Source organism: Notamacropus eugenii, chromosome 4 (genome assembly GCF_028372415.1).
Source record: "Notamacropus eugenii isolate mMacEug1 chromosome 4, mMacEug1.pri_v2, whole genome shotgun sequence".
Classification (NCBI taxonomy): Eukaryota; Metazoa; Chordata; class Mammalia; order Diprotodontia; family Macropodidae; genus Notamacropus; species Notamacropus eugenii.
Window position 1 is genome coordinate 8,046,942 of NC_092875.1, and position 12,115 is coordinate 8,059,056.

Here is a 12,115-nt window from a genome sequence, read left to right on the forward strand (position 1 = left end):
TTCTGAGTCGAATCAAACCATTTCCAGCCTTGGAAACCCAGGCTGTACTTTGGACTACGTCTGCGGTGCCCGCACGCACAGCCAAATCCTTTTCGCTGCTGTGCATGTGGTGACTTCTTGGTAATGGGAGGAACAAGGAACTAGGTCAGCGTTAACCTCAGAGATGAAGTCACAGCTCCCTCCCACAGCAGCCCCTCCTTTGGGGACAGCAAGTTGAATTTCCTTCCTCTGCTCTTCTGAAATGAAAGTGCTCTAACGACGGAGGGCTTGAATTATCCGCTGACTGGCGTTGTGACCTTGGACAAGTCACTGGTCCTTTCAGTGTATTTTTGGGAATATATCACCAGATTGACTTGGAACCTTAGGAGGTCACATCTGACCCCATCACTGCCCTGCTTAGGAAGACTTCCTGACTCCCATAAGAGAGGCTGATGACCTCCTGAGCTCAGCATCTAGAAGCCCACACTCCTTAGCTCTTGCCAGACTTTTCAAGCTGTTACCCACGATTCCCTGCCAGGAGCACACTTCTGATCAAACTGGTCTACTTGGTTGTTCCCCAAACTTGGCAGTTTATCTTGGTGCCTTTGTGTGGACCATTCCCCAGGCCTCGAACGTCCTCCCTCTTACCTTTGGACCCTCCCAGCTTCCCTGTGAGTCCTGTCTCCTTCCTCTGCACATCATCATGTGTAAGTCCACCTGTTGACACAACATGTCCCTCTGTCCCAAGAACAGAGACTGTTTTTCCTTTTGTCTTTATGTTCCCAGGAGCTATTGCAACACATTGTATGTAGGAAATGCTTAATAAATGCTTGTTGAATTGGATTAGATTAGACGATCTGGTCAGGGGAAGTCAGTTCTTAGAAAGGACCCTGAGGTTGAGGGAAAATATATTTTCTATAGGTTGTAGTAAGGATCTCTGCATCCCCTGGGGGAATTGGAACTGGCTGACTTCTTCCTCCGAGGGTCTTGAATCCTGTGACTCAACAATCTCCGGGTCAGAAGAGGCTCCTGAAGAAGGCTTTCTTCCTCAGCCTCTGGTGCAGGGAGCCTGCCACCTCCCAGGATCCTGGGCCATCTCACTGAAAGCTGTCCCCTTGGTTGACCAAACAGAGCGGGACTGAGGGCTCTCACATGTGGCAGTCCTTGGAGCCCTTGCTGACAGCCAGCTCATCCCTCTGGAGTCTTCCCTTTTACCAGCTAAAGAGCCCCAGATCCTCAGTGTGCACCCTCAAGGTCCTTCCCCATCTGACTAGCCCTCCTCCAGAGGCCAGTCTTCTCCAACTTAGCACAGCCCCTCCTGAAATGATGAATGTCCCAGGAAGCTCATGTGGAATATGTTTGTGTTGTCTACTGCTCTCTTGGAGTCACTGAATGATTTCTGCCCAAGCAGAGCTCCTTGGGTGACCTTGAGCCAGTGAAAGAGAGAGACTTTAGAGCCATAAGGAAACCTGGAGATCAGCTAGTATGATCTCCCTTATTGTAGACAAGGAAGCTGAGGAGACAGGAACCTAGAGGTGGGCTAAGTGACCCACCCGAGGCTGAGCCAGGGGTTAAGCCCAGCTCCTCTGGGCTCCTCTGACACTGCCTCTTAGCCTTTTTTGTCGTAGGTGTCAGTTTCCCCCTCCGTAAAGTGAGGTGATTGGATTTGGTGATCTCATCTTTCTGTCAAACGTAAAGGTTCTTCTTAGAGCTCTTTGGAGAGAGGCTTATCCCTATTTTGATGGGGACAGCTAGGCAGGGCAGTAGATAGAGCACTAGTGCAGGAGTCAGGAGGACCTGAGTTCAAATCTCACCTCAGACACTTGACACTCAATAGCTGTGTGACCTTGGGCAAGTCACTTAACCCCAAGTGCCTCATCCTGGGTCATCTCCAGTCATCCTGATGAATATCTGGTCACTGGATTCAGATGGCTCTGGAGGAGAAGTGAGGCTGGTGACCTGCACAGCCCTCCCTCACTCAAAACAAAGTGCAAGTCATGTCATCATTTCTCTGATGGCATGGTCTTCTTCAGCAATGAAGGACGAATACACACATCCCTATATTGATAAGGATGTTAGGGCCTAGAGGGGTGAGCTGCCTTAGCCAAGGTTATACAGCTCACAACTGTCTGAGATTTGTCCCCTCTGAGTCCAAAATCTGAGATTCTATGACTTCTAGACCTGAGGCAGTCCCAGGATGTGGAAGATTGTGACCCAGAAAGGCCTCAGGTCACTTAGAGGCCTGTGAGCCTTGGGAATCTGGGTCAGTTATGGGACTGATCTTGATGTGCATGAACTTCTGGGCTTCCACTTCAGCCATCCAGCTTAGCCTGACCGCTTCTCAACCTCCTGTGGACACCATTTGGTGACCCTGGATGCCTTTGTTGTTTCCATAAGGCTGCCTTCTTGAGATAGTCTCTTGGTTCCTGAAGAATGGTGTGTGCTGCTTGGAGAGTCCCAAGTCTCCTGAAAGGACTCCTGCCGCCCTCTGAAGTCATCCCCCACCAGCACAATTGGGGCCTTGGATGGTCCTTGGTTCGATGCTGGGCCATCCTTCTTTGGGAGCTCTATTTTGGGAGCTCTATTTTGTCAGCTTATGGGACCCTTTGAAACCTTAGGCAGATTGCAGGTTGAGGTGCCTACAAGTTAGGAGGGAATATGCTCTTGAACTATGTGCTTCTGAGGGTTTGTCTTTGTGTTTTTTCTTTAATAGATAACAAGAAATCTCAGGCTTCTGTTAGCGGTAAGAACCTCCTTCCCCCCATCCCCACCCTTTGCCCAACTCCATATTATGAGCAGTCATTTAGAGATGGGGGAGAGAGTGAGTTTTGGGAATGTGCTTGTGAGCTGGGTGCCTTTTCCCATGAACAGAGGAGCAGCTTTTCAAAGAAAACATCTGTTGGGGGCAGAAACTTGAGGTCACCCCCTGCTTCTGGCCACTAAATTCAGTCATTTATAGTTGTTCAGAGTTTCAAGAGCTCTCTTCTCATGCCAAGACATTCCACTTAGCAAAAAAAAGAAAGCAACCACCCCTCCCCCCCAAAGAAATGAGACAACTCTTTCCAGACTGATATTGGGACCCTTGGCTTCTCCCTGCTGGGCTGGCTTACCTGCCTCTCCCTCTGTACAGCTGGTATGTAGGACCAGGAATAACCCAACTGGGATCTTTGGGAGTTATACCCTATTCAAAGAGAGCTTTATTATTTCACAGTACATCTTAGAGGACCCAAACCCACACATCTTTTCCAGTACCCAAGGGCTCCTCTGGCACCTCCAGCCTCTCTCTCAGCAGGTTGCTTTTCTGACTCCCTCTATCCTTCAGAAGAGGAGTCAAAAAGGGTGTCTGAACCCCAAGAAGTGTCCAGCGAGTGAGCAGGCTCTGAAGCCCTGCTGAGCTTGACCTTGTAGGGAGGGAGCTCTTCTTGGCAGCCTTTCAGTTGAGTGGGTGACAAAGTGCCCTTCTTTGGTGGGGCTGGTGGTGGACTTCCCCCTGGGATCACTGTGGCCCCCACTTTGGACCAGGCTCTTGCTTAGACTGAGCTCACTGAGTTTCAGTTAATGAGGAGCAGTATGGGCGGGGTGTTTATGTTAAAGGATTGCTGCTAACTTCATGGCTTTGGCTCTAGGGAAGAATTTCTTTTTGCTCAATCCTGCTTAGTGCCAAGAACATGGGGTCTGCTCAGTTTATCCCCAGGGGTAGTGGAGGGGGGGGCTCATTTTAGGTAGAGCAGTGTGACACCAGCGTTCAAGGTCCACATTGGCAGCCAGACCCACTTGGCCATCCTCCTGGACTCTTAAGTGACAGGGGAGTTGCAGATCCTGTCTGTGGAGGATATTTTCCACACCAGTTTCCCACACTAATGAAATCACAGATCTGGACCCAAAAATAAAAAAAAAGAAAAGGAAAGAAAGCAAGTAAACCTATGGACAGTGAGGGGAGTGGGTTCTGTTTTGGCCATGGTGACCCCCAGGGCAAGGCAGGGTAACCACCCTGAGCCTTTCCTTTTGAGCAGTGGTGCCACTTCCCCCACTTCCCCCCATCCCCCCACAGATCCTATGAATGCCCTACAGAACCTCACAGGTGGACCCCCAACTGGAACGACTGGAATTGGGATGGCGTCTCGGGGCCCAGGCCAATCACTGGGCGGGATAAGTGGGCTCGGAGGAGTGGGCCAGCCAATGACCCTCTCAGGACAGCCCCCACCTGGCACCTCAGCAATGCCCCCTCATGGTATGTCTCTTGTTTCTGCCACCACTCAGCTGAGTAAGTACCGTGACTTAGCCACTTCTTGGGAATTCCCTGAGCATGTCACCTTGTCTCTTGTCCCCTCTGCTAAAGATCATGAAGAGGGCGAAGGAAGCCCTGACAGATCCCTTGGCTTACCTTTGTGGTACATGGAAAAGAAGGAAGCAGGACTGTGTTGGGATGTTGTTGGAGGGGTGTTCAGGCTTAGGCTGAGCATCTGACTGCCTTGGTGTCACGTACTGTTGCTTCATTCCAAGGATCATTAGCCCTCTGACACTGCAGTGGGACTCTGGGGAGGTCAGCTTGGGTTTGGCATTAGGAGACCTGGCTTCCAGTCTGGCTTCTGCCGTTCACCATCCTCTCCCTGGGCTTCAGTTTCTTATGTAAAATGAGGGGGTCATGCCAGGCAACATCTGTGGTCCCTTTCCAGCTCTAAAGGCTGATTTTAGGACCTCCTTAATTTCCTTCCACCTTGCTGTTGATGGCAGTGTTGAACCTTATTTCTCAGCTGTCTCTTGCCTTGGGTCCCAGTGATGCTGTACCTTCTCTGGCCATCATTCAGTCAACAAGCATTTCTGAGGCATCTGCAGGTGATTAGTGGTGTTCTACTAGTCCCTGGGGATGGAGAGACAGTGGATTCAGCAGTCCTCACCAAGGAACAGACTACTTCATTTCATGTTCCCCTTCCTGTCCAAAGTTGAAGTAAAGCTGCAAGGTGCAGGCCCCCAAGCAATGAGTAGATAGGGGCATTTCCAGAAAAAGTGTTGATTGGGAGGGATCAGAGTGAAGGGCAAGGGCAGAGTCCCATGCAAAGCACTGGCCCGTGCCAGCCCTGCAGGAGGGAGGTGGCACCTGACGTCCTGGGAGGATTCGGAGACCTCAGAGAGGTGGGGAGAGAGAGAGAACAGAGAGAGAGAAAGGTTTTGAATATTTCCAGAGTTGAAGAGAGCGATTTTTGTAGGTGTCATATCTCTTAAACTCTGACAACAAAACGTTCCCTAATATGGACTAAATAAAAGTAACTTATAATTAGTTTATCCATTGATTGTAAATTGGGAATGCAGAATGATTTGAAAGCAATTCTTTTTAGAGGAAGCTTCTTTTATTACTATCACCTCTTGTTTTTACATCTCCTGGATTTCCTTTGTATCCCTGCTCTCCCCTCTCCCAGAGTCATCCTTTATAATAAAGAGTTTTTATAAAAAATAAAACTAATAAAAAATTTTTTAGCAAAACTAATCAACAAAGCTCCAGAGGAGTAGGAGGTGTCTCTTCTTTGGAACTAAGCTGGCTCTTCCTTATTTTTCAACATCCTGTTTTTTGTTTATTTTGTGGGAATTTTTTTTTGTTTCCATAGTTGTGGTCATGTGTCTATTGTCTTCCTGGTTCTGCTTCAGTTCATGTAGGTCTTCCCAGGCTTTTCAGGATCCATCACATACATCGTTTCTTACAACACATCACATTGGTACACCATAGTTCGTTGAGGCATTGCCCAGTTGATGGGCATTGACTGTAAAATAAGGATTTTTTTATTAATCTCTAGATAGCTCTGCATTCATCTTGCCCATTCTGTTTGGTGTCCTGAAGAAAGAGTCAGTTGGACAAAAACAGCTGGCATCCCTGCCAAAGTTCTGGGCCTTCAGCTTTCCTCGGCTGCCTATCTGTGTTCATCCACCCTGCCAACACAAGATAGGACTCCATCAGAACTGCTCAATCACATGCTGTCTCTCCCATGATATCCATGATTTAGGACAATTCACCTAAGAGGTGGCACAGTAGCAGTGAAGTTAGCCATTGACCCCTTGTGTGCCTCGGCTTCTCCTTCTGCCCTCAGTGGCCCCCTAGGCCCTTCCAAACCTAACTGTGCCCTCTGATCGTTCCAGACCTTCGGTTCCCCAGCTGTAGATGAAGGAATTGTTCCAGCTCTTCAGGTTCTTAATTTCTAGCTCTGACTTCTGTGGCTCTGTGAAGCATTTGTTCAGTGTCAGGAAGCTCTGACCAACCCAAAGGGGGTTTCTGTGGCGCCTTTGCACAGCCACACTCCCTTGTCACACCAGCCCTTCTCCCTTGGCTCAGCTTGTCTCCTGATTGGCCTTCATGTCAGGAAGGCAGGTTGTGTGGGGTGGCAGCCTCTTTGCTAACCCTGTATCATGTGTGGGAGAATGGAGCATGAGCCAATGTGGACGGCACCAGGGAAGCCTCAGAACAGCTGCAGCAGCTGGGCCCTTCTTGCCTGAGTTCTTTCCCTTGGATGGGCTAGTTGGGGAGGGAGTGGTCACAAGGGGCTCATGCTTTCCTGCTCCCTCGGAGCCTGCTGAGTTTGGAGAAGGAGGCGAGAGGAGCCTTTCTCATCATCAGCTTGGACCTTCCTCACCTTCCTGGTCCCTGCCTCTGAGCTGGCCTTTCCCCACAGTCTCCACTCTTCATAAGGAAGGCACCGAAGGTACAAGAGGAGGAAACATTCTTGTTTTGTCCCTTTTCTCTGCCTTCTCTCTGGACCATCCAGTCCAGAAACTACTGGTTCTGAAGTTACTAGCCTTGATCTGACTCATGAGGGCAGGGGGTTATTTCCCACCCCCGTTGTTTTTGGATAGAATCTGTTGTTTCATCTGTGTAGGGAGGTCTTGGTGAGGAGCGCTGGGTGACTGCTCACTGGCCCACATCACCTGTGCTGAGACTTGAGTCACTGAGAAGTTAAGTAGCATCCTTGGGTCTGGTCCTGCTGCTGGGGGAACTTTCTCCTGCCCCACACTGCCCTTCCCCAGCTCTCCAGAGATTTCAGCCAGGACCACCACTCAGGGTCTTTGGAGGTCATGGATGTGGGGTACGGTTTTCCAAAGCCATCCTTTTAGGGTGTTTTGGGAATGCCTGGTGTCCCTGGCTATGCTTGAGCTCCAAAGGGCTCCTTGTAGAAGACCAAGGCTAGCTAGCAATTCCAAGGCACTCTGGAGAAGAGGGAAAGACTGGGGTTTTTCTTTTTTTTTAATGAACAAATATTTATTTTCTCTTTCCCACTTCCTCCCATCTCCAGTGACAAAAAAGAAAAACAAAACACTTGTAATGAGTATGCTCTCACTCCAGATTGGCTATGCCCAGAAGTCGTGTCTGGTTCCTTTGTGTCAGGGGGTGGGCAGTAGCCTTCTTGAGAGCTTTGATCTGAGCCCTTAGGGCATCCAGAGTAGCTCCTGTGGTCCTCCCAGTGTTTATGTGACTCAGCTTATGGGAGTCTTCTCAAGCTTTTCCAAATCCTCCCCTTGTCATCTCTTACTCCCATCGCAGGGTCTCCCATTCCCCTGCCAGCAGGGGAGTGCCAAACCCTCGACTGTGAGCCCCTGCTTCCCACACAAGGAGCTGCCCTCTGTATTTTCCTCTTTGGCACACTGCCTCTTCCATCTCTTGGGGGCGGTGTGACCAGGTCCAAGTTGGTGGGTGTGGTGGGCTGAGTTCAGCAGGTTCTTAGGAGCAGCCAGCCCCCAGTCCAGACAGGGCAAGAAAGCTGGCAGCGGCTGGGCGGGGCAGTGCCAAAGTGAGCTTTTTTGAACAGGACGGGTTCTGTCTTTGCAGCCCAGCTCCAGCTACAGCAGGTGGCTCTGCAGCAGCAGCAGCAGCAGCAGCAGCAGCAGTTCCAGGCCCAGCAGCAGGTGGCTCTGCAGCAGCAGCAGCAGCAGCAGCAGCAGCAGTTTCAGGTCCAGCAGAATGCCATGCAGCAGCAGCAGCAGCAGTTCCAAGTGGCTGTGCAGCAGCAGCAGCAGCTGCTGAAATTCCACCATCAGAGCCAGCAGCAGGTAAGGGAGGAGGCTGCTGTGGCTGGCCGAGCTTTGGGGAGGCTCTGGCTGCACCTGCCGGAGAGCCTCAGAGGTAGTGAGCGCCCCGTCCTGAGAGGTCCAGCTCACTGAGGAGCCTTCTGACTTGGAGATTCTCCTAGAGCACTTGGGACCTTGGTGTGGAAACAGGAGATGGAAAGTCGGTTTTTACCCCATTTAATTTAGTAGAACGATAACCACTGATCCTGGTTTCTCAGATCTGGAAGGAATTTCAGAAATTCCTTTGTCATGTTATATCATATCCCCTTCACCTCCAGGGGGTGCCCCTCCATATTGGTCAAACACTTGTGGTTAGACACCCCCCATTATTTGTTTCTTCCTCCTCTCTCCCCCACTCAACCCTTGCCACCTGTATACCTCAGTATATAAGCTCAGTCCCAGAGAGACCAAGAGAGGGTTGGATGCCATCACAGCCTTCTCTTCCAAGCGACTGATTTAACTGGAACCGGAGCTGCCAGGAAAGAAGGAGGCAAGCACATTCCCCCGGGATTCTGGAAATTGTTCCTGAATTGGGAGGGAAGGGAGAGAACATGTATCATAAAGCACTTCACATGTGCCTAGCACTCTTGTGTATTGACTGGTTAGAATGACTGAGGAAGGTTTGAACTTCTAAGCACATCCGTTTATTAAGTGATATATGCCGGTTGCTCCACAAATTGGGACCACTTCCCTTTATGACTCATTTTGATTGAAAATTCCCCACTTCTATTGACACCCCCTTCTGCCCATGGATCACTCATCTATAAGCCAAATTTCTATGGTTTTTAGTGGTATTGATAATTGGTCATTGGTATTGGTGTTGGTAATCAGAATTACATAAATCAGGCTATAGATCAGAATACTTAGAAGACTCACAGTTTTGAGAGGGGAGATTTACACGTCACCCAGGTAATCGAGAAAACTCAGCGAACGTCAAAAGCATTAAGCAAAGGGCCAAAGCAACACAGTGATGACTGTCAGCAGGAAGTAACGGCTCGGCCTCCCTGTGCCCTAGTGACCCACTCGTTCTTCCCCAAGGGAGAGTCTTTATTTCATACGTTAAACAGGGAGAGTTTGGAGTGAGTGTGGACACGTTCACATTGGATGCGTGCTGTTTAACAGCTCTTCACGAGCCTACCCTGACTTTGAGGAAAGGAAATGAAAACTGCAGAATTCTCAATTGGAAAAGATCCCCAACATGAAAGGAACTTCGACTCTTTTAGGGAGGCCTCCTCAGGGCCATAATTCAGGTCCAGATCACCTGAAACACTGGTATCCAACACAATTGATTTAGGGGTAGGGGGAAGGAGGGAAATAGAGGCAGGTCCTGATAGGCCTCTGGGTTTGGAGGAGTCAAGTTGATGCTTATGGCAGACAAGGAAGAAGTACAAATTTTTGAAGTTATCCACGCCTACCCCCACCAGACAGGCTGAGGGTATCAGTGTTCATATCTATGTATCTGGGAGTGGTGTGTGTTGTGTCAGGGAACCTCCTCTTGGTGTTCAAGAGAAGTCCTCTCAAAAACTAGGAGGGGAAGAAATCCCCGCCCATTTCAACCCAGCTTCTGAGACATCCTATCTGTAACATCTGCCCCATCCCCCCAAAACAATAACAAAGCGTTCTGTGTGCTAACAACATAGCTTAAAATAAAGTAAAACAAAATTCTGCATTTTTATAAAACTTGATAAAAAATAGTATTTCAAACTGTACAGTCACCAGAAGTACAGAGTTATCAAAAATTCACACAATTCACTTGGCATCTCCAGCATCTTCAGCTTTCTGTGCTGGAGTCAGCCTTTCCCTTTTTCCCTTTGGGTAACTTCTCTCCCTTCTTTGCTGGTGCCTTTTTGGGTTTGGGTTCTGGCTTCGGAGGAGCAGGTTAGCAGATAACCGTGCTGATCTCCTCTGTGGTTCGTCCTTCACCTTGGTCTTGTCTCCCTTCGCATCTCCTTCAGCCTTTCTCTTGGGCATGGTGGTGATGGCGGAGGGGTGGGAGCGGCAACAGCAGCGGAGTCTGGGCGCAGGGTGCAGTGGCCAGTCCGGGGGTCGCTCCCACCTCCTCTTCCTCACACTGCTTGGGCTCCGGGGAGGTTTATAAAGTTTTTATAGCGCTGGGATCCCCGGACTGGCTCATAACCCACTCCTAATGTCCATTTAATCATCTCCTCTTGAGTCCCAGATGTCCCATGTAGTCATCTGATCCCTGGAAATATCTTCTTTTGAATATTCTGGAATAGGTCTCATTCTAAGAACAGCTCTGAAGGGGGCTCTGCTTCTCTGTTTCCAAATTATTTGTAGAGATTCCTAGATAATTCTACTAAAATCCACTTAATACAATTTAGTATATCATCTCTTAAATCCAAACCCGAACTTCAGGAATTTTAAGTTTTTAATAATACACCACTAGCTGTTTCTATCTTTGTCTAAACTCTACCTAAGAATCTTTAAAAAAATTCATGAGTGTCTTAACTGCTGAGGATTTCTTCTGTCTGTTAAAATGATCAGACAGATACTTTAGAAATGGGAAAATAATTTTACTTCCTTAATGTAATTTTATATGTAAAATCCTTAATCCAGTTTTGAGAACTGATTACTAAATCCTGAGTTTTCCTACTAGATACAGAAGTCTGTCATTCATATATATATATATATATATATATATATATATATATATATATGCACACATATATATACATATACATATGTATATGGTTCTTAGAGAAAACAGTCATTCTGTTGCATTCTCAAGATTTATTGTTCCACTTAATGACTTGTACATGACACCTTTGTCTTAAAAATTGTAAGATTTTTCGTGCTTGCATCCTATTGTAGTAACTCAGAGATGTTCCAGTATCAGTCTATTAATTAATAGATTGTACTTACAAAACCTCATGCTCACCTGTCCTGATTATAGAAATTTTCTATGAAAGGAAAAGGAGGCAGGTCAAGATTTGTCCCCTTCAGGGCAGACTGACCTGACATGTAACATAATGAGGGAAAAGCTCCCCTAGTTCTCTTTGATTCCTTGCATGAGCCATATCTGATAGCCAGTCATGTAGTCACAGGGTATCAAAAGCCAGGTTCAGGATTAATCAGTTGGAAAGATTTTCTGTTCAGAAAGAAGATAGTACCATGGGGAAACTTCCTGTTCAGAAAGACAGAAGCTCCTACCTTGGGCCACACCAAGGTCATCCCACAGGGACAGACATCTAAGTTCTCAGACTGCAGCACATGCCATTTTCTGCTCTTGGCTTCGTGACGATTCAGATAACCATTCCTGTAATCAAAATTCAAGAAAATTTTCCACAGAGCAAAATTTCACTAATTACAACTTAGGGCATGAATACTGTTAATATTCTCCTGTTTCCCTAATAAATACATTTCATTTATCCTTTATTTATGAATTAAAACTAACCACATCCTGGGGTTTCAGACACAGTACTGTACTTACTGTATTGCACTCCTGGCTGGCTCACCACAAATGGTTGTATGAGGTTTGTGCTTCAGAGCATGTTGATTTATTAAGCAATGCATGCCAGTTGCATAACAAGGCGGGACCAGGCCTCATCAGCTTGCCCCTGGATCACAAATATGGGGGCAAGACAGATTTTTATATTAAAAACATAAAGCAGGATACAAAATAGGATGTATAATTAGGTAATCTGATTTCTAATTGGAGTAAAGATTAGGGGCTTTTTGAGCTGGAAGGGGGAGAGTAACCAGGTGCAATTCCTTGAAATCAGAAAAAGAAGTGTCCCACATCCCCCAGGTGTCAGTATTCAACTGAAGGAACATGGAAACGGTAACTGATCAGTACGAGGCCAGTTTTCAAGTGAGACCGTTGGGCTGTTTGAGATGCACAGCTGTGAGAAAACTCCTTGCATTGGTCTTTGGATTTGGTTGAGTTTCTGATCAGCATAACTGAAGCCCTAAGCTGCTGGGAGAGGCAGCCTACCTTCCCCACTGCACAGGATCAGATAATGCGGCAAAGTTTTTTCTCAATTCCCACAATGGAAGAAAAGGAATAAAACTTAACCAGATGTAGAATTCAGTCACAAGATGGAGCCAGTGGGGCTCACTCTTCTGA

At 47.8% G+C, this 12,115-nt stretch overlaps 1 protein-coding gene, 1 long non-coding RNA gene and 1 pseudogene across 5 annotated transcripts in view; 1 reads left to right on the forward strand and 2 right to left on the reverse strand.

The window, feature by feature from the left end:
• Positions 1–12,115, forward strand: part of MED15 (mediator complex subunit 15) — an 81,277-nt gene that overhangs the window by 32,344 nt on the left and 36,818 nt on the right. For 3 of the 4 annotated variants that reach the window (XM_072599668.1, XM_072599667.1, XM_072599671.1), the window contains 3 exons: positions 2,693–2,722; positions 4,031–4,210; positions 7,790–8,010. In XM_072599668.1, coding sequence (XP_072455769.1) covers positions 2,693–2,722; positions 4,031–4,210; positions 7,790–8,010 — 431 coding nt within the window. The remainder of the gene's footprint in view (positions 1–2,692; positions 2,723–4,030; positions 4,211–7,789; positions 8,011–12,115) is intronic. The other variant, XM_072599670.1, reaches the window with a different exon arrangement.
• On the reverse strand, positions 8,004–11,606 carry LOC140498908 (uncharacterized). Its single transcript, XR_011965218.1, has 4 exons — positions 11,480–11,606; positions 11,200–11,305; positions 8,407–8,553; positions 8,004–8,162 (listed from the first exon to the last, which is right to left on the reverse strand). It is a non-coding gene; the product is annotated as an uncharacterized lncRNA (long non-coding RNA).
• Positions 9,670–10,085, reverse strand: LOC140498907 (non-histone chromosomal protein HMG-17 pseudogene; annotated as a pseudogene).